This window comes from Chiroxiphia lanceolata, chromosome 5 (genome assembly GCF_009829145.1).
Source record: "Chiroxiphia lanceolata isolate bChiLan1 chromosome 5, bChiLan1.pri, whole genome shotgun sequence".
NCBI classification, from domain to species: Eukaryota; Metazoa; Chordata; class Aves; order Passeriformes; family Pipridae; genus Chiroxiphia; species Chiroxiphia lanceolata.
The window spans coordinates 61,602,810-61,620,989 of NC_045641.1; the positions used below are offsets into that span (position 1 = coordinate 61,602,810).

General features: G+C 43.1%; 1 protein-coding gene across 1 annotated transcript in view; it reads right to left on the bottom strand.

The window, feature by feature from the left end:
- The window catches only part of NINJ2 (ninjurin 2), a 47,863-nt gene extending 34,448 nt beyond the window's left edge, over positions 1 to 13,415 (bottom strand). Inside the window, exon 1 of the mRNA XM_032688754.1 lies at positions 13,304 to 13,415. Coding sequence (XP_032544645.1) covers positions 13,304 to 13,330 — 27 coding nt within the window. The 5' untranslated portion in view covers positions 13,331 to 13,415. The remainder of the gene's footprint in view (positions 1 to 13,303) is intronic.
- Between the last annotated feature and the right edge of the window lie 4,765 nt (positions 13,416 to 18,180).

Sequence of the window (18,180 nt, forward strand, 5' to 3'; positions counted from 1 at the left end):
AGTGTTTTCAGTGGGTTTTATTGGAACGTGGTGTCCTGCCAAAAGTAACACCCTGGGAATCTTTCAACAACTGTTCCTGGGTGTTCTGTAGATTACTGCTGTTTTCTCATACACTGTCCCTGGGAATTACATTCTCAGATTAGAAAAAACGTCAGCCCTCTTCCCTCTGTGAAAAGAACTGCTGTTCAGGCTCTATATTAAAGGATTAGGGTAGTATTTTTTTTCTGGTGACTTATTATTCAGGTTATGTTTTGTTTTCTCATTAACTCCTTTGCAAAACATGTTCAAAATGTAAAATAAGGTTGAATGATCCTGTAGCATTATGCAAGCACTTTGCATAGCTGAGAATGGCCAGTTAAAGGAAGACTGGTGGAAAACTGGACCCAGACATTCAGTCAGCAACTTTCAACCCTGCAGAGACAAAGGACCTTTAAGACCTAACTCTATAATAAGGAGCTATAGTACAGCATGGCAGAAATTAAAGGGAGGCCCAAATCCCCAGTTGTGTTTTTCAGAGATCTCCTGAGAGACCTTTGGGAAGGGATGTAGCAAATGAGGCCTTCCTAGGAGACTCTATTGGGGAAGCAAATACCTTGGGGCCAGAATAGGAATGGGAGGAGGTTAAAGCAGAATAACCATTTCTCTGACAATTGAATGCCCAGATTCTACAAATATAGTCTTGTTCTGAAGAAGATGTTCACATTCAGCTGCCAAATGTGGTAAATTTCTGTGGTGGGAAACAAAATCTTGCAGGACCTGAAGTTTTTTATGATTCCTTTGTCACTGTAGTTTAACCTGTAGTTTCTCCCTTCAAGATGACCAAGGGACAAAAGAAGTGGGAACCAGTGATGCAGAACAAATTCCCTGGATTTCAAGTGGAGTTCACTCAGTACACGTTGTGTACCAGAGCTGGATTCTTATAAAGGGGTTGCCAAAAAGCTGTGTCCAAAAAAACTCCTGAATGTTTGAGGAGGGATGAAAGAGTTAGGAAGGGGGAAGAAAAACCCTGAACCATGAGGGGTAGAGTAGGCACTGGATGCCTGTGTTTGGAGAGCAGTTGAGATGGTCTTTACTTGGCATGGGCTCAGAGAAATAGGTCATATTAGCTCCCAGTTTTAGTTGTGCATTGAAACACTTACACACACCTAGCACAAAGTGACAGAGGAGTTTATCCCTACAGCTTACTCACTTCTGATCACACTTCTTTCTTGGTTTCTGCCTTCCCTAGCACAGCTCAGCCCTGTGGGAGCAGCTCAGCTTTACTGTTGCACAACTACATGTTGTGCAGTAGTTCTGGGGGTTTGTGGTAATTTTCTGTGTGCTCACTACAGCCTTTTTTTTTTTTCCTGAAAACAAAACAAAACCCAGCAAAAAGAAATGCCAGTTTGCCTGCTTTTTTTTCTTATTCACAGTTTCTCATATTCTATTTGGGCACCCTGATACTCTATTTAGTGCTGCTGCTGACATGACCAGGGAAGGTGGGCAAAAGAAACATCTTTCCATCTAATAATATGATTATTATGACCAGTGACTCTTAATATATGTTTATTTCTACCTGACAGGGAGATAAATATTTAGTGTAATCATTGCAACTGTTTTACTCACTTCTTGACCCTGACAACAAACAATCTTGTTTTCTTTGAGCCTTTTGAAGACCTTTTACCTTGTAATCTATCTTCTGCCCTCCCTACCTCAATTTCATGCATCATCCAGCACCTCAGCTTCTGCAGCACTTGAGTACAGAATGTGAATTTCCCTCTGCTCACATGTATCAACATGTTAGGGTTGATTGTGTATGTAATACGTGTGCCTTGGGCAAAAGGGAGACTGAATGCTGCTTTGTAACAAATACAATATTCTCACAATTTTGGGTCGACAAAATATTATCTGCAGCCCAACCAGGAGGAGTCACAGAGTCCTGCCTGCCCTTCACAGTGCACCAGAAGGAGAAGAGAGCCTTTAAAGGACATAGATCTTTCCATATGAAGATTATGATCAGTAAATCACAGCCTTCTCTTACCCTGTGTATTTTGCTGGTCCTGACACAAACTTCCCACAAGAATTGCTCTCATTTCTGCTGAATCAGCCTTACAGTTACACCCACTGAGCAGATGATAACAAGTGAAGAAGTACTTTGTCAGTGTGCAGAGTACAAATGTATCATCTGTATGGAATTGACTGATAGAGCTGGAGGAGTTACTTGTCTAAATACTGTCCCTCAATTCTCATAGAGGTCAAGAATATGAGCAGAGACAGTGTCTTCTGATGTAAGGATGGCCACTGGGAACAGCATCCTCCAGTCATATTTGCATCAGTTTAAACCCACCATGTACTTCATAAACAGATTTATCAATCCATGGACACACATGTTTGATGTACAGGGTTTGTGGTAAAGCTCAGTGCTACTCGCTCTTGCATAACTCCTTTGAGGTTCAGTTGGCTGAACTTTACTTTTCGTAAGTCATTTAATAATATATAAAACAAAAAAAAGGGAGGAATACAAAAATTATGTTAGGCACACCAATAACCAACTGACTGGGCTCCTAGTTGAGAAACAAGTTCTCATCAGATAGGAAAAAACAGGGAGGGGAACAGAGGAAGAAAAAAATTGCTTTTGGAACAGAACAAAGAGGAATGTATTGTTATCATCTGCAGCCACAGAGCGACTCATCTTTTTATTTTTTAGCTATTCTTTGCTGTTGGTGACTACAGGGACACCTTTCTCTGCAGCTGGCCAAGAATCTGAGCCAGTTGCTCCCACAGGAGATATAACGTCCCTGTTTGTACGTGGTGTGAGTGAGGCAAGAGGAAGCGCTTTAGCACGACCCTGCTCCACCCTGGCTGTAAACACCTGAGTTTGCCACCACACTGGCCTGCATTTGAATCCTGAGCCCGTTCCCCCTCCCGGGGACCCGTAAGAGAACTGCCATTTTGCCGTGGCCCAAAAAAGTGACCCCCATAAGACTGACCCGGTTCGGTAACTCAGGGCGATGGCTGGAGGCTTGTGGCTGAAGGTAGTGCAGAGGGGTTTGGAAATGAATCAGAGGGCTACTCAACCCAACATCACTAACCAAAAGCTAATTAAATTGGTAGCCACCAACACCTGTTGCCATCTGCTCTTGAGTTGCCTGTCTGAACTTGGTCCCGAGTTCAAATCTATGCTCAAAGATACGGATCTACAGCGTGCCTGCAACGCTGTCCACATCAGAGATGGCTTTAGTTATCTCCTTTTTTCCGTGGTCTCAGCAGAATAGCTGAGCATTAAATCAGCTCAGAGACGAAAGACACCTCTTGCTATACTTAGCTTGGACTGGGTGAAGTCAGGAGCTCCGTCTTCTCTAGGTTCTGGGGACAGAGACCTCCAGGACTCTCAGTTCTCTACATCTGTTCTCCCCATTTGACTTACTAGCATAGTCTGTGATTTTGTGAAACACAACCCACCGGAGTTCTCTTCTGGTACTGTGCTCATCTTTTTTTTTTTTTCTCTCCTTCATGATTTGCTCCCTATACTCAGATAAATTGGTTTTGGTGTGCTTCTTTGTTGCAATTTTTTCTTATTTCTTTTTTTCTTTTTTTCCTACTTATGGCATGCTTCTTCTGAATGTACATTAACTTTTTTTATTTCGATAGGCCCGTAACTCTTGCCTGCAAGATCTGTGTAGCTGCACCTGTGTATGAGTAGTTTTCTCCCTCAAAGTCCATTGCACCCTGGCTCCTCATGTGAGAAGGAGGTAAGAGGGGCTTTTGTTGTACTGGTGGACTTTGCCCATCCCTCTCTGGATGTGAATAGGCCAACATTATTTCACAAGTGCTAAATCCACTCACAATGGTTTTAAATGGTTGAGCTGCTGAGCCAGCTGAACAGCAAACACCAGAGGGGAAACCACATTTTGTGAGCGCTTCAGATTCCTTCAGACTGTATGTGGAGCCATTAAGAGCAAAGTAAAAGCCCTTTGACACAACTCCCTTCGGCAACCTTTTCACAACCACATGCCAAAAATGGGAGCTGGCTAAGGAATTGTTCCAGAGTCAGCTCCCAAGAATCTAGTACATGAAGATGAAGATGGAGTTCAAATCTGTTTCTGTTCAAAGAAAACAGCAGCATATTATATTTTCTTGTAGCGTATTATTACTTTGCTGGATGTCTCTCTGATCAGTGTGGATTGTCAGTCAAAGCATCACCATAGGCAAAAGATGAAAAAAAACTATTGGATGCTTACATTATGCAGGAATAGTTTTTATTGTATTTGTATTTGATAGTTGTTCTCCTTATTTTTTGCAACTAAGAAGAATCCAGATTGTGTATCTCATGGTCTTCTGATAATCACAGGATAACTAGATCCTCAGCTAACATAACTAGCCAAGAAATATACAAGGATCCAAACAATTATCCCATTGCAATAAGATGGGTGAAGGCCTGTCTAAAGGAGCTGCTATTTCTGTCTCTGTCCAGACATATTCCCTAAACAAGTTCTTTCACAATGATCTGGGTTAGCTTAGACACTCAGTAATGGAGGTTTCCTAGCCCAGACGGTCTTGATGGAGTGATTACTTCGAGCAGTTGCATTGAGGCAGTAATAATAACTGATGGTGGTCACGAGGACAAACCTCCCTGCTTCAGCTTCAGTCAGCAAAAAACGTGTGACCACAGCCTGAAATCACACAGGGACATGCAGGAACATTTCATCTTGATTCAACCAGAAGGAGGTGCAAAGTTCAAGTTGAAGAGTTGCATCAAGAGCCTCTATGGTCATTCTGAGTCAGAATTTGTGTGTAACGTGGCTTAGCTTGTTTCACTTTGGCTTTGGGGTTTGTGTCCTGCACCAAGGTGGTTGAGGATGACTCTGGCTCCACCAAGAACGAGGTGCAAACACAGCTGTGTGCCTAAGCTCTTCAAAGTGTGTCAAAATTTGTTCCCAAATTGATGCTGAAGTTAACATTCAGCAGGGAAGGAATTGTGTGTGGTCTCTTATTGACAGCTTCAGTTAATGCTCTTCTTTACATTTTGTGAAGTAACAGAGTGGTCTCTGATGACTAAATCAATCTTTAATGGTTTCTTCAAAATATAATGGATGAAGAATCAATCCACCCATCCAGAGATGCTCAGTCCTTCCTTCCTGCTTCTGTCACTTTCTACCTGTGTTATCTGCGGTACGTCAGTGGTCATTTATCTGTCTCTGCCTTGATTTAATATCTGTAAAATAGGCAGGAAAACACCTCTTGCTCCACGTAGAGATTGTGAAATTAAATTCACTGATATTTATAACATGCTTGGAAATTAGGGGCAGCAGAACTTGGTTCTCACACAAGTTCTAGTAGAGTATTGTTGTGTTGTTATTTTCTGCAGAAACATTCCTTTAGTGAAACATAGGTTGCAGAATAATGCTTGGTTGCCCTTTGGCTCTTCTTAGATTGGTAGGAGCAGTTATTTTTCTCACAGAATGAAGGTCTGTGGTGAATCTGGGTCTTTTTTTAAATCTCACAAAATATTATTTGGAGATAAATGACTACAAGAGAAAACTCCAGCAAATAAGAATAAATATGGGGGGGGGGGGAATAAAGAAGAAAAAAAAAAGAAAGCCCAAACAATCCACAAAACAGTACATCATCTCTTTTTCTTGTTCTCGTTTCTCTAAACCTGCCAGCAAGATTCCCCGAGAATTTCCAGCACTCACTGAACCTTGACCCAAGCAGCTTCACGAGAAATTTCTTCCCCAAGGGTTATTTTGGCTAGAAAGTTCTAAGATCCTGAGTATAATGGTTTTCACAGCTGTAATTACAGAGTCACATATCTGATTCATGTAATTTGACAAGGAATTACAGCTTGCCTAGTTCAAAGGAGTGTGTCAAGGTGTATGGTAACTGGTGATGTGAATCTTGCAGCATCTGCACATGGGCTCTTCCCTCATTCTGGTGTCCAATTCAAATGTCTCTTGTGTGTTTACATACCTGAGGCAGTCTAGATTACAGTAGTAGAGCTCATTTCTTGTATTGCCTTTTCTCAGAGGCAGTTTTATAAACATTTGACTTACAAGCCAAGGATGGGGAAATGGCAGTGAAAATGCCCATTTGCCCTCTTGTACTTGGAGAAGCTCACACTTCTGTGTGAAACATAACAAATTATTACATATTTTACAGGAAGAGCTGAGAAATGGTGACTTGGACTGAAGACTTCCATTTTTAGTGGAAGCCAAATGAGCAGAGATGCTGTACCTGTGCGTCAGCTGAGGGTCGAGAGAAGCAGGTGCATGGTTCAGCTCTCAGTCACAGGCTGGAACGAAGCTGAGGGGGGGACTGCTTGTCAAAAGATGTAAAAATTTATTTGGGTGTGGTTTAACAGGTATTTCATGTTGCAGAGGACTCCCATTCACAAAGACGTGTCAGTGGGAGGTTTTACTGTTGGCCAGCCAGAAGAACAGTGTGTTGCCACGACCTAACCAGGTTTATGATCACTTATTATAATCCACTCCTTGTGCTCTCAAATCTGCAAGGTGCAAGTGTGAGTGAGATGTATCTGTATCCCAATGTGTGAAACGGGTACATGGCAAGAGATGGTGCCCCTGAAGGTTGTGGCTGAGGAGGAGGTGGTGGAACAAGGGAAGTCCCACTGGTGGCCGATGAGCAGGCCAGGCCAAGGTGGTGGTACAGCACAGGGGCAGCAGGAGGGTTATCTCAGGATGGTTTGGTGTGGCTACTGGCTGACCTTGTCCTCCAAACAGGGTGTAGCCATGCTGACCTGCTGTCACTCTCAGTGGGGCACGAGCGACCCCTCAACCCCTTGTGCTGCACAGGCACCATCTTATCACCTTGGTCCTGTGCCACGTCACCCCCTTCCTACCCACTTAGGGAGACCCTAAACCTCCTGGGCCTTGCTCCCAGCTGTGACCTGAACTCTGGCTGTGCTGTGGTTATCAGACATGTCCAGTGTACAACATAGGACCAGGCTCCTTCCCTCAGAAAGACATTGATACTTGTCTTTTACCGCCCCTCAATGAGGTGGAGTGTGAGGGACCAGCTCAACCGCTGGTGTAAGGATGCTGATTTCCATGGACTAACTCCAAGAGTATATTTAACTCCATATGTGCCTCGCTTTACCCAGATACCTTAAAACCTGGGGTTCAGTTCCTCAAGATGAAAAATACTATCCCCATGTTTGGAAAGGGGTATGAGCAAACACTCACCCTAAGTGGGAAAGGAACTTATAGGGGACAGCAGAAATGCCACATCTGACTGTATAACAAAGGACTGATTAGCATTGGCTGTAAGAAACAGTCTGCTTCTTCTCAGCATGCTGTGGTCACACTTGTCTGTCTTCTACTCTGAGTGCTGCTGGTTTCTGGGAGCAACGCAGGTAATGCTACACAGACTTACAAGTCCCTGCAGCTGGGGGAGAAAAGCATAGGATCACTCTTGCTCCTAAGTGTGAGAACCTATTTCACACCTGTCTTTTGACCATCTAGGGCACAAGCCTCTGGGTAACCCTGTAAAGGCTTTACTCTGAAGTAGCAGCCTGAAATCATTGCTACTGTTAGGACCTTCTCTGCTTCTGTTGGTTACACGCAGATTTAGGATTACTGCTCTGAAGTGAGGGGTGGCTGCCACTGAAAGCAGAGATTCTGTTGCCTCTACATGCTCTCATGGCCATGAAGTCCCAGTCATTGGCATGGTCTGATATTCCCAGGAACCACTGCAGGACAGCAAACCAGAACATTAACTCTGCCAAAAAGTGATTAGTTTTCTTCGAGCTTAGGTCTCTGAACCAGCTTTATCAGGGTCAAGTGAATAGCAAAGGGGATGGAGTGCACCCCTGGGAGTGGGAAGTGGAATCCTGTTGGAAGGGCTGTAGTAACTGAGTTAGTTTAGTTAAAAACAAACTAAAAAAAGTGAGATAAGCTCCTCAGATTCTTGATGACTGAGTTGTATTACATATCATACAGGGGTGTCACAGGAATGGATTTTTCTGAAGCATTTTAGGCTTTTTTCCTGAAAGGCTCTTTCTCTCTCTTGGTGCAGACTATCCAAGCCCAAACTACAGAACTCAAATAACTCTGTTGAAGCCCACTGGGGCAGGGACATTGCTTCGCTGGTCATATGAGACTGCCACCATTCTAGGAAATTACTGAAGGACAGTAGAGGTCCTAGAGCACTAGAAAGTATGAGCTAGCTGTTGCTGCAGAAACAGGCAAATACATGCCCAAATCAGGAACTTGTGCAGTGCATCATAGCCTTGAGGCACAAGTTAAAGCCACAAAAAAAACCCCCGAAAAACCGAAAGTCTAATCCAGTTGTGAACACGCTCCTCGTATCCCCTCATCAGGTCTACACTGAAAGTGGGATGTGGGAGATGGAATTTACAGTGGTAAGGGGAACTTTCCAACTGTCTTATGGGCATTTTGGAAAAGTCCGCACTGTTATGCCTGAAGCTAACTCTATTTATCTGCCTGTCTAAAATCTGCCTGCTGGAGATCTGGTCAAAAACTGAGCACTGGAAGTAAACTATGCAATTATTTAAAATCTTTTTTCCTTGCAAGTTGCTTGTAAACCTGTCTTTATTTCCACAGATGTATTTCCCATTCAAGGTATTCACCAAGCAGCTTCTGCCAAAAAATTTCAGTGTAGGGTCTGTTTTCCAGAATGATTATTTTAGCTGTTTACTCTTTTTACTTTTGAAGTACAAATGATTCCCTAAATGGTGAGGTATTACTTCTGCTTCTTATCCCAGAGGACTGTAAATTTTTTTTTTATCCAGAGAGTAAGAAACTATAAAAAGAAAGACACAACATACAATATATAGCCTCTTTTGCAATACAAATATGGATGACATTTCGTCCGGCGCACATCCCTTACGGTCGTTTGTACAGAACATAACACCCATTCATGAATAGGAAAACATAAAAACATAAACCTGATAAAACTGTACAACCACTTAATACCAGCCTCAATCTTTGCTCTGTTCTGCAATATCCATCTGGGGCTCTGACAGACTTAGCTGTGGCAATATGTGTGAGTGTTACTGAGTTCAGCTGTCCACAGACTTTCCCCTGGTTACTGCTGCTGTGGTGGGAGTGGTGGAGCGGATGTTGTCTCAGTCGCTCCCATTCAAAGTCTGGCACGTTGGTTTAAATCACCAATGAAACAGGGTTGTGTTAAGATGCCAGATCGTGAACTGCAGCAGCTGAGGTACACAGCTAAACAGATTTAACAGGTCTTTTGCTGCTGAAAAGAACCGTCTTCTATGGCTCCCTCCTCCTCTCTCCCCCACTGCAAATCTCCATGGATGGGCTGGAGGCAAGAGTCAGTGGGAATAGTAGCATAAAGAAGTGCAGATAAATCAGCCAGAGTGTTTCTATCAATGCCATACTTCTAATTTATAAACCTTTGTTTCCCAAAGTAAAAGGAAAGTGGTGATGGGATCTTGTTGGGTTGCTTTATTTGTTTCTATCCCAAAAGTATTTTTCTGATCCCAGCTATCTCAGGATGTACTCTGTAGTATCTCGTCTGCTGGTCTCTGTCTGGCTTTTCATCAGTGGCAGGTGTTTAATAGAGGAAGGTGAAAGTTTCACTTAGAAGCCACAGATAGAGATGTCTGGTGAGAAAAATGCATCATTCAAACTAATTAATGTCAAAGTTTCATCTTTTAATAGGTAAATTACTATTTTTAATTAAAATAGTTTCATTCCAGTTTACATATTTTCTTAGCACTTGACTGGCTGGCACAGATCTGGTGAGGCTGCTCTACAGCCCTGTGGCTTTTTTTCCATTTCAGCACAATTTCCTTTTAGCGTCTCTCTGTGCACACTTCGAGGTTTTACTGGTCTTCCTAGAAGTCAGAATGGGAAAAAAGACCTCTTTGAAACACACAGAACAAGAGAATTTTTGTAAGGGAGAAAGTGGATTAGTGGGAGATACCTCTTGCTGCTAAGAAGCAGTCTTGGGTCTCATTTATGGAGACCTGGTGTATAACTTCTCTAATGTAAATACCACTTGCAGTCTGGTCAGCAATTGTGCCATTGCCTTTAGGGAACTGAAAAGCATATTTATTTTTATCCTGCTATTGGCTTATGGGATTTGAAGGTACCTTTTTTAGCTTGCATAACTGTAAATATTGTTACTGGACCTCCTGACCTCTTCTCAATGCTTGCTCCAATATTTGACCTTCTAACCTGCTCCAGGAGATGGCAAATTCCACAGGCTGATGTCACGCTGGATGAGGGAGTGTCTCCTGTTACAGAGGCTTTCAATTTTGCTGAGTGAGCTCCTGTTCTCATGCTTCAGAATAAGCAAAAATTGTTGGGGACTGATCAGTCCTCTTAAGAGCCCTCTTAAATCTTGATTGCCTTTTCTAGCTCTCTCCTGCATGAGGCCAGGGGTTTACATTGTTTTAATTCTATAGTTACCTGTCCAGCTGGGCCATGTAAATGTTGTATAAGAAGTGCTTGTAGGTAGTCTGCAGCTACTTCAGGCACAGGACCCTTTCCCTATAAACAAAAATTCCTACTTCTGTATTGGGTCATAGTTAACTTTCATGACTGTTTCTGCTACTCCATCCAGGAGCTCTTTGAGGAGGAGTGAGTCATACTTTACCACCCCAGAGCATGCAGTGCACATTCCCACAAGCTCTTCATAAGCCCACAGCTGGAAACTTCCGAGAAGACACCTGCTCTGCATTCACTGCTCAGAGCAGGGACTCAAAAGAGGCTTTTAAATGTACTTTCAACTGAAAAACGTTTTTTTTCTCTGCCACTGATCACTCCTCCCCTCACCTCTCACCGGTCAAGTCACGTCATTGCCAGGACCCTCTGCTTGTCTCAGCTCTGTGTCACGAATCCTGATTCGGACCCTGCCAACTATGCCAGTTTGTCATGAATGGGTGATTTAGATCCCTTAACGAGTCACCATCAGAGATATTTGGGAAAGTGGTTTTAATATGATGTTGTAAAAGTGTGACTTAGCAAAGTTCGATGGCGAGGTTCACTCTGCTACTGTGCAGCACAGTCATTTGAACAATGGTTCAAAGCTACCAAGGCACAAGTTGAAGTTACCAAGAAAAAAATCAAGGTTACCAAGGCACAAATCAAGCTTACCATACTACAAGATTATGTGCAATATCAATCACTTACCAAAGATATGCTGCTGATAAAAGGTTTCTCTGCTTTGAGGAGCAAACTTGAGAGTGCAAGGGGAGGTCACTGCCATGCAGTCAGGCTGCTTAGCCAGCAGCTCAAAGAAGGCTCACTCAGGCTGTCTTATTTATGGAATAAAGTGGCTGGCTTGTAGTCAAATTACATGTGATAGTAAAGGTATGCACGAGACTCCTTGTACCCACAACTTTCTTTGTTCCTTGATAAATGAGTCTTGGAAAAGCCACCTGCTATTCATGTGTTAATCGCATGATTGGTGTTCCAAGATCATATGCATCGATGCTCACTGGGTCAACTCTGCTTCTTTGTGGGTTTTCAGAAAGCAGATTGAAACCAGATGAGTCCTTCATCCATTTAGAGCTTATTCCTTCACATCCTTCAGAGCCTGAACCAAACTGCTGCTAGTTTGGTTAAGGGGTTGCATCCATCATATGTGACACAGTATGTGAGACTCTTTCCCTCCCCTGCTAGCACTGTGTATTATAAGCATGTGAGGATCTGTGTGCATTCACCTACATTTTGTACTGCCTGGTGGCTTCCTTGTAAGGTGTCACAAAGGATTCTTTGTAGAGTGGTTATTCTTGTGGCAACCTGAGTAGAGGTGGATGGAAATACTTCACACCTTCCTGTTCTAGAAACAGACAGGTATGCTCCTTTCAGTTTTGCAACCCAAGGAACCTTTGACTTTCTGGACTTACTTTTTTGAGTATTGTAAAGACTGAAGACGCTGAGGATCACTTTTGACTCTTTGCTTAACCTCAAGATAGGTTGAAAGACAAAAACCCTGAATTTTTCAGAAGTTTAGGAGAATTTTAATCAGTGAAGCTGATTTTTTCATCTATGGAACCTGGATTTCAAATCCACAGTAGACCTGAAACTTTCCATTGGGTGTATGATTTAACATACAAGGAGTTAATTTGACTTTTTATTTAGCATAATTTTCTTGACCTCTTTGCCTTTGTCCCCAGTTCCTGGTTTGCTATATTTTCCCCCTCATTATTTAGTTCCAGGAAAGACTAAACTCTCTCTTTCTCAATCCTAAATAGAGTACATGTTTACCAACTGTCACAGCTACTTGTGTATCTTCCTCACTTATCGTGTCTCTTATTGAGCATAGTTTTCCCAAGTCTTCAAAAACTGCTCTGCACCTCACATTCAGTGGAGATACATTCTGCAGATCTGGGGAGTCTCAGTCCTTCTATCTGGTTAAGGACAATCATCCTGATTATTTCCAAGGACAAAAATCTTTCCATTTTAATTGCTTTGACACGGGCCAAAGAAATAAAAATCATGACCCCAGACAGAATTGCCCACTGTCAAGTCTAAGGATGGCTGAGACCATTCCAGACAGAAAAATTTGCTGCAAAATTTGGACCCTGATGCCAGCCTATTCAGGGCTGGAAGCTGTGCCCTAGGCAATGCTTTGTATTCTCCCCTTCTCCACAGTTGTCTGAAGTGCAGATCTGGACTTGAACTTCTGAGGTTTGATGGGTGTTTGTGATCTGGGCTTTTGATTCCATTTCATCTCTAACAGTTTCTTTTTTCCAAACCCTTGGGTAGTTGCCCTTTATGAGAACACACGCTGAGCACAAGAAACACCCTCCTTAAAAAACACAAACACTCAGAATAGGAAGACAGAGAACTGAAAGAGCTTCACCAAGAAGTTGTGTTTCTCTATAAACCCTACATAGGAAATCCTGGCCTCTGCAGTCCCTCAGTATTTGCTGTATTTATTTCTTTTCCTCCTCTCCAGATTGAGAGCACTTTCTGCCAAACAGAGAAAGGCTTTGTGAGATGCGGAGCAGATCAGATTTTTGCAGCTTGTAGAGTATGTTCTGCCTTCCTTCTGAGACCTGAAAGTTAATTTCTTTCCCTGCTGCCCCTCCTTCCCCAAAAAACATCTCTTTTTAGTAATATCCCCCTTCTTACCTTCATTTCTTTTTGAAAAAGACTTGTAACTGCTCTTGGCAGAACACAACAGAGGTCCTGCCACTACTTTTTCTTCAAAGGGGAACAGCGGAAAAAAGCAGAACTGAGTTTTCAAGGGAAATTGGCTGTCAAAGCTGAGGAACAAATGACAGGAGCGGTGGATATTCCCCCCAGACTGGGGATCTTCCCTCCCGCTTCTCCCTCCCATGGGTATTTCCCCCAGATGGACTCACTTGAATGTTCTCCCCTTCCGAGGCCATCCTTTTGCCCCCAGGTCTCTCCCTCTGCAGACGGAGCAGGGAGCGGAGCACTCCGTGCTCCCGGAGACTCTCTCCCCACTGGACCAGGACGCGCAGCTGCTGGAACAGACCTGCTATTCATCTGCCGGCGGCCGCCCGCCTTGGCATCGGCTGGGGGGCGAGAGCGGGGGTGGCACGCCAATTCTTCATTGTCCGGGCGGCCCCTGGAACAAGTGCCCCTCTTAGACTTTCCATGACAGTTGTGTTCATTACACGTCTGCGCTACCTCGGCGAGCCCAGCTGAGCCCCATGAGCTCACTTGGGCAGGGACGTGGTGATGCAGCCAGTGTACCAAGAGGTTCCTGGCATGGGCTCTGCGGCCACAGCAGCGATCCCAATCTCTCTGTCTCCTGCCAGCGCACAGCGGAGAGTACGGATGGAAAACTAAGGGATGAAGAGATGAGCTCCACAAAGTTGTGCCTGCTTTTGGCTGCTGCCGCAGCAAAGGCACGGTTACATCTCAGAGAAAGTTTGCACTTCGCCTTTTTTACAGTGCCTTTTTCTCGTTTTTCTCCCCAGCCAAAATGCCCTTCCTTTCCCCTCCCCAACACTTTTTTTTTTAGTTGAATTTGATATGTCTGGTCTCAGCTGAAACTGAATCTTGCTTTTTGCTGAAGTTGAAAACAACTACGAATGACGCTGGAATGGAAACGTGTGCAGCCAGAATCAAGTCGCAGCGTAGAAAAATATGTTGCTAATATTATTAGGTGGATTCCTCAGGCAGAAAAATCAGAAACAATTCTCTAGATTTTAGAGAAACTGCTATTCCATACTATCTGCAGATCAGGTGGCCATGTCTGGCTTTTGAAGGAGAATTTCTGTAATTACAGTAGCATAGAAAATTTATGGTAAGTAATATATTCTGTTTAAACAGTTCAGCCAAATGCATGTTCCTATACTCCAGCCTGCCTAAAAGTGCTGACAAGTCTGTCAGTAGACAATCCTGTTGCATTGATACTTCCCAGCAAAACACCTCATTTTGCAGTGAAAATACCAGTGCTTAGTTCTACAAGTTCATTTCAAAGAACTGATGAATTTAGCCTCTCTGCCTCTCTGCATTCCTCTTAAACAGCTTTTTTTTTTTTTAACTTACAGATGAAGCAGTGAGATATGTTTAGGGACTGGGCTAACAGTATGCAGGAAAACAGGGCTAGGATACAGCTCATTTCATCCTTAGGATTTGGCCTAAGGCTGAAAGCCAATCAGGGACCATGAGGGTGATTCTACAAACAAAAGCCACCATCAAGGTTCCTACTTTTGAATGAAAATTAAGATCCCTGTGTCTTGCTATCACTGAAGTGAGTGTTTGAATTCTACAGGGAAGTGGAGGTGAGCGGAAAGAGGCTATTCATTGCTGCTCTTCTGCACCTGTTGGCTTTTAACTTTTTTTTTTTTTTTTTAAGGAGCATTTAACCCAAAATGCAGCCATCTGCTGCTCTTGTTGACTTGCTCTCCTGATGGGAACCTGTATGTTAACTAAAAACTCTCTGTGAGTATACTATTGCACAGACGTTAATGTAGATAATTACCTGTTTCTATTTACATTTTTTTAGTCTATAAAAAGATGTTATGGTTGATCAATTTGTAAATTGTTTATTAATAGATTATTTACACTGGGTGGGTGCCCACTGTGTTTGTTGAGGCACTCCTGGGAGTTAAAAGGACTTCATGTTGTGCAAGTCTTTTGTGAACAGGTTTCCAGCAAACAACCCATGAAGGCTGGTCAAAGTTTTTTGAGTTTCTATATATGACATAAGTATGAAAACAGCTACAAAATATTTTCTAGCGACCAGACAGGAATGAAGTATCCGTGATTTTATTTAGCAGATAAATAAATATCACCAGTGCACAAATTTCAGACAGGACTGAATACAGCTTGACATGTTTATTCTTACAAAATGAAAACCAAGAGCGATACTGATGTGCCTTCTTAAAAACTATTTTTCTTCTTAGTATATCTAAATGCTATGCTAGGAACTTTATTTTTTTTAAAACATACTCTCCAGAGAGGTATTGCAAAGAGTAGTAATCTTTTACTGTGTCCTCAGAATAACTAGAGAAACCAGCCAAAATTTATGGTAACTCTTGTGTCCTTGTAGGTATTTCAGTTCTCATTGCCCTCTCTCAGGACAACATGAAGGAGTCTTTCTGCAAAGCGTATTAGTAGCTTTACCAGCCTTCCTTGAAGTGTCAGGAGCCAAACACATTAAATTGAGAAAACTTCAAATAATAAAATTTCTCTTGGAAGTGATTTTTGTCTACGTCATTAATAGCAAAGCTCAGAGCCAAAAAATGGGAGAAGAGAAGGGAGTGGGTTTATTTTAAGCTGGATTATAACAGCTGCCCAAGGAAAGGAGTGCCTCAATGAACTTATTTAGGTATACTTGTTTCTAAATGTGACTACAAAGAACTACATTTTTCAAACTATCTTTCTAGTAACTGTTAATTATGATGCAAGAATGCACCATTGTAAAGGTCCAAAGATTCAGGCATAGAGAATGCAGCCCAGCTTCTAGAAGGGCTTGTGTCACATGAGTGGTAGCACTCACCAGTTTTAGAGTAAACAGCCCCTGAGCTCTCTTCCAGCCTTTTGTATAACATAAGACAAGTGGGAGACCTTCAAAACCTGGTTGTTCTAATGGCTGTTGATTGATTAGGGAGAATCTTTCTGCTAATGCTTGCTAGAGATGGATGGGGAAAGAGCAGTGTTCCTTGAAAGGAGGGTGGGGAGCATCTGGGGCACGATGAAAAACAAGTGTGTGATTTTCCTTGCGAGATCAGCCCACGCTGGCTGAGAGTGGAGGGGAGGCTCCATGGATCAGCCACACTCACTCGGGAGGAGCATGCATGGCAAAGCTGCTTATTTCCACCTCTATCCTCTTCCCTCCCTTATGCCAGCCAAAGTGCTTGTGCAGCCACCCAAGAAACCAGACAGAAGAGCTTCTTCCAGCTGGAAAAAAAAAATAAATAAATTTGCAGGCTGTTTTTTTGGCTGGGATCAGATCCCTGACCTGGTTCTGCACGTAACTGCACAAACACTTCCACTGGCTGGAGGGAGGGCGTCCGGCGGGAAATGGAAAAAGCAGCTGGGAGTGGAGGAGGGTGGGGACAAGCCGGTTCAAGCAGCATTGCTGCTGGATGTGTAAGCTCGGTGCTGCAGTGCTGGTGCCACCAGTAGGGCTGGCCTCTGAAAGGGGACATGGGAAGAAGAGCTGAGGTTCCTGGGTTTCAGCTCTATCCAGTAGAGACAGCTGGCAGCAGAAAGCAGGGCATGCTGTGTGGAGACTGATCTAAGAACTGCTCTTCCCCTCCGCTCTCAGATTTGTTGCAGAACTTAAGAGAGTATCCAAGATCACAAGAATTTCTGTAGGACAACTGCACTTCTAGCAGGCCGACTCCACTTCTTAACTCTTCCAAGGCCTTGATCTTGTATTACAAAAGTGGTTTGGTTTTGGTTTTAAGACACTCTCTCTCTCCACCCTGCAATTTTGGGCAAACTCCTCTCTATATCAGGAGACAAGTGCACTACTGATCAATTATGGATACATTCACCTGACTCCCTGAGAGGATATGAATACAGCTTGACATGCTTATCCTTACAAAATGAAAACCAAGAGCGATACTGATGCCAGCTGTAAATCCACTAAACTGGAAAAGTCTAGAGAGACGGAAGTGCAGCATTAGCACTGCAACTAATTAATAAACTGGCCAAGAGAAAATGCTAGGTTACAAACTAGAGGAAAGTTCTTGGCTGCCTAGGTGCTGATGTGGTGAAGAAGACAGCCAGTGAGAGCAGCAAGGACAAGAAACCCAACCAGACTGGAGATGGAGTTTGCTGAGTTTGCCAAAAAGATTGCCTGATACGGCTGCCTGTGACAGCCAGGGACTGACCCTGCTAACCATTCTTGTCCCAGGTCCTATTTCTGTGTTTCACTGGTGGTTGACTTGGAAGAGCAAAACTCAGCAATGCTGTAGTGCATGCTACTGCAAAATGAAGGCAAGGGACTAGACAGGCAAAGGCCCATTTTTTGTAATTTCTTTAAGAATATTAGTCCTTCCAGTTATTGGTAGGGTTATAGCTCCTGGTTGTCAGGACTAGCTTCACCTTTTATGGGAGCGAACCACAGAGCATAGGTCAGTGTTTGGAAGAGTAATAATCTTAAGAAAAGCTCTAGAGACAAAGAATACACACATGCAAGTAGTTCTTCTAAAATTCTCCCTAGAGGGTGATAAATGAACATGTACTTATCCAATGAATGATTAGGTTATATGAAAGCAAGGCTAGAAGGGATTTTGAGGAATCACCAACTCCTTCTCCTGCTCCAAGAGTACAGCAGGTCAGTGGTACCTGTCCCATTAGCACAGAGGTAGATCCAGCCTGCTTTGAAAGTGCTCCAGAGGGGTCAATTTCCAAGGCAACCAATCCCAGTAACGCCATCCTAACAGTTACAAATGGTTTTGCTAATATTTAATAAAAAAAAAAAAAGGCCCTGATGCAATTTTAGCCTGTTATTCTTATCCTCTCCACGTGGGAGAGGAGAGATTATTTCCTTCCTCTTTGCTGCAGTCGTTTACATTTTTGAGGACTGTTATCATGTCTCTGTTCAGTTTTCTCTATATTTAAGAAAACAAAAATTCCTTTGCTGTCTTCTCATAGGTTATATTTCATAGGTCTCTGAGTGCTGTTGTTCCTCTCTGAACCCTTTCCTGCTGAATTATTGGAGAGTTTTGCACTGTTTGCAGTCTGCACAGGTGAAAATGGTCATAGGGGTGCAAGTGAGAGAAATAATAGAGGAATAATCTTCTGTGTA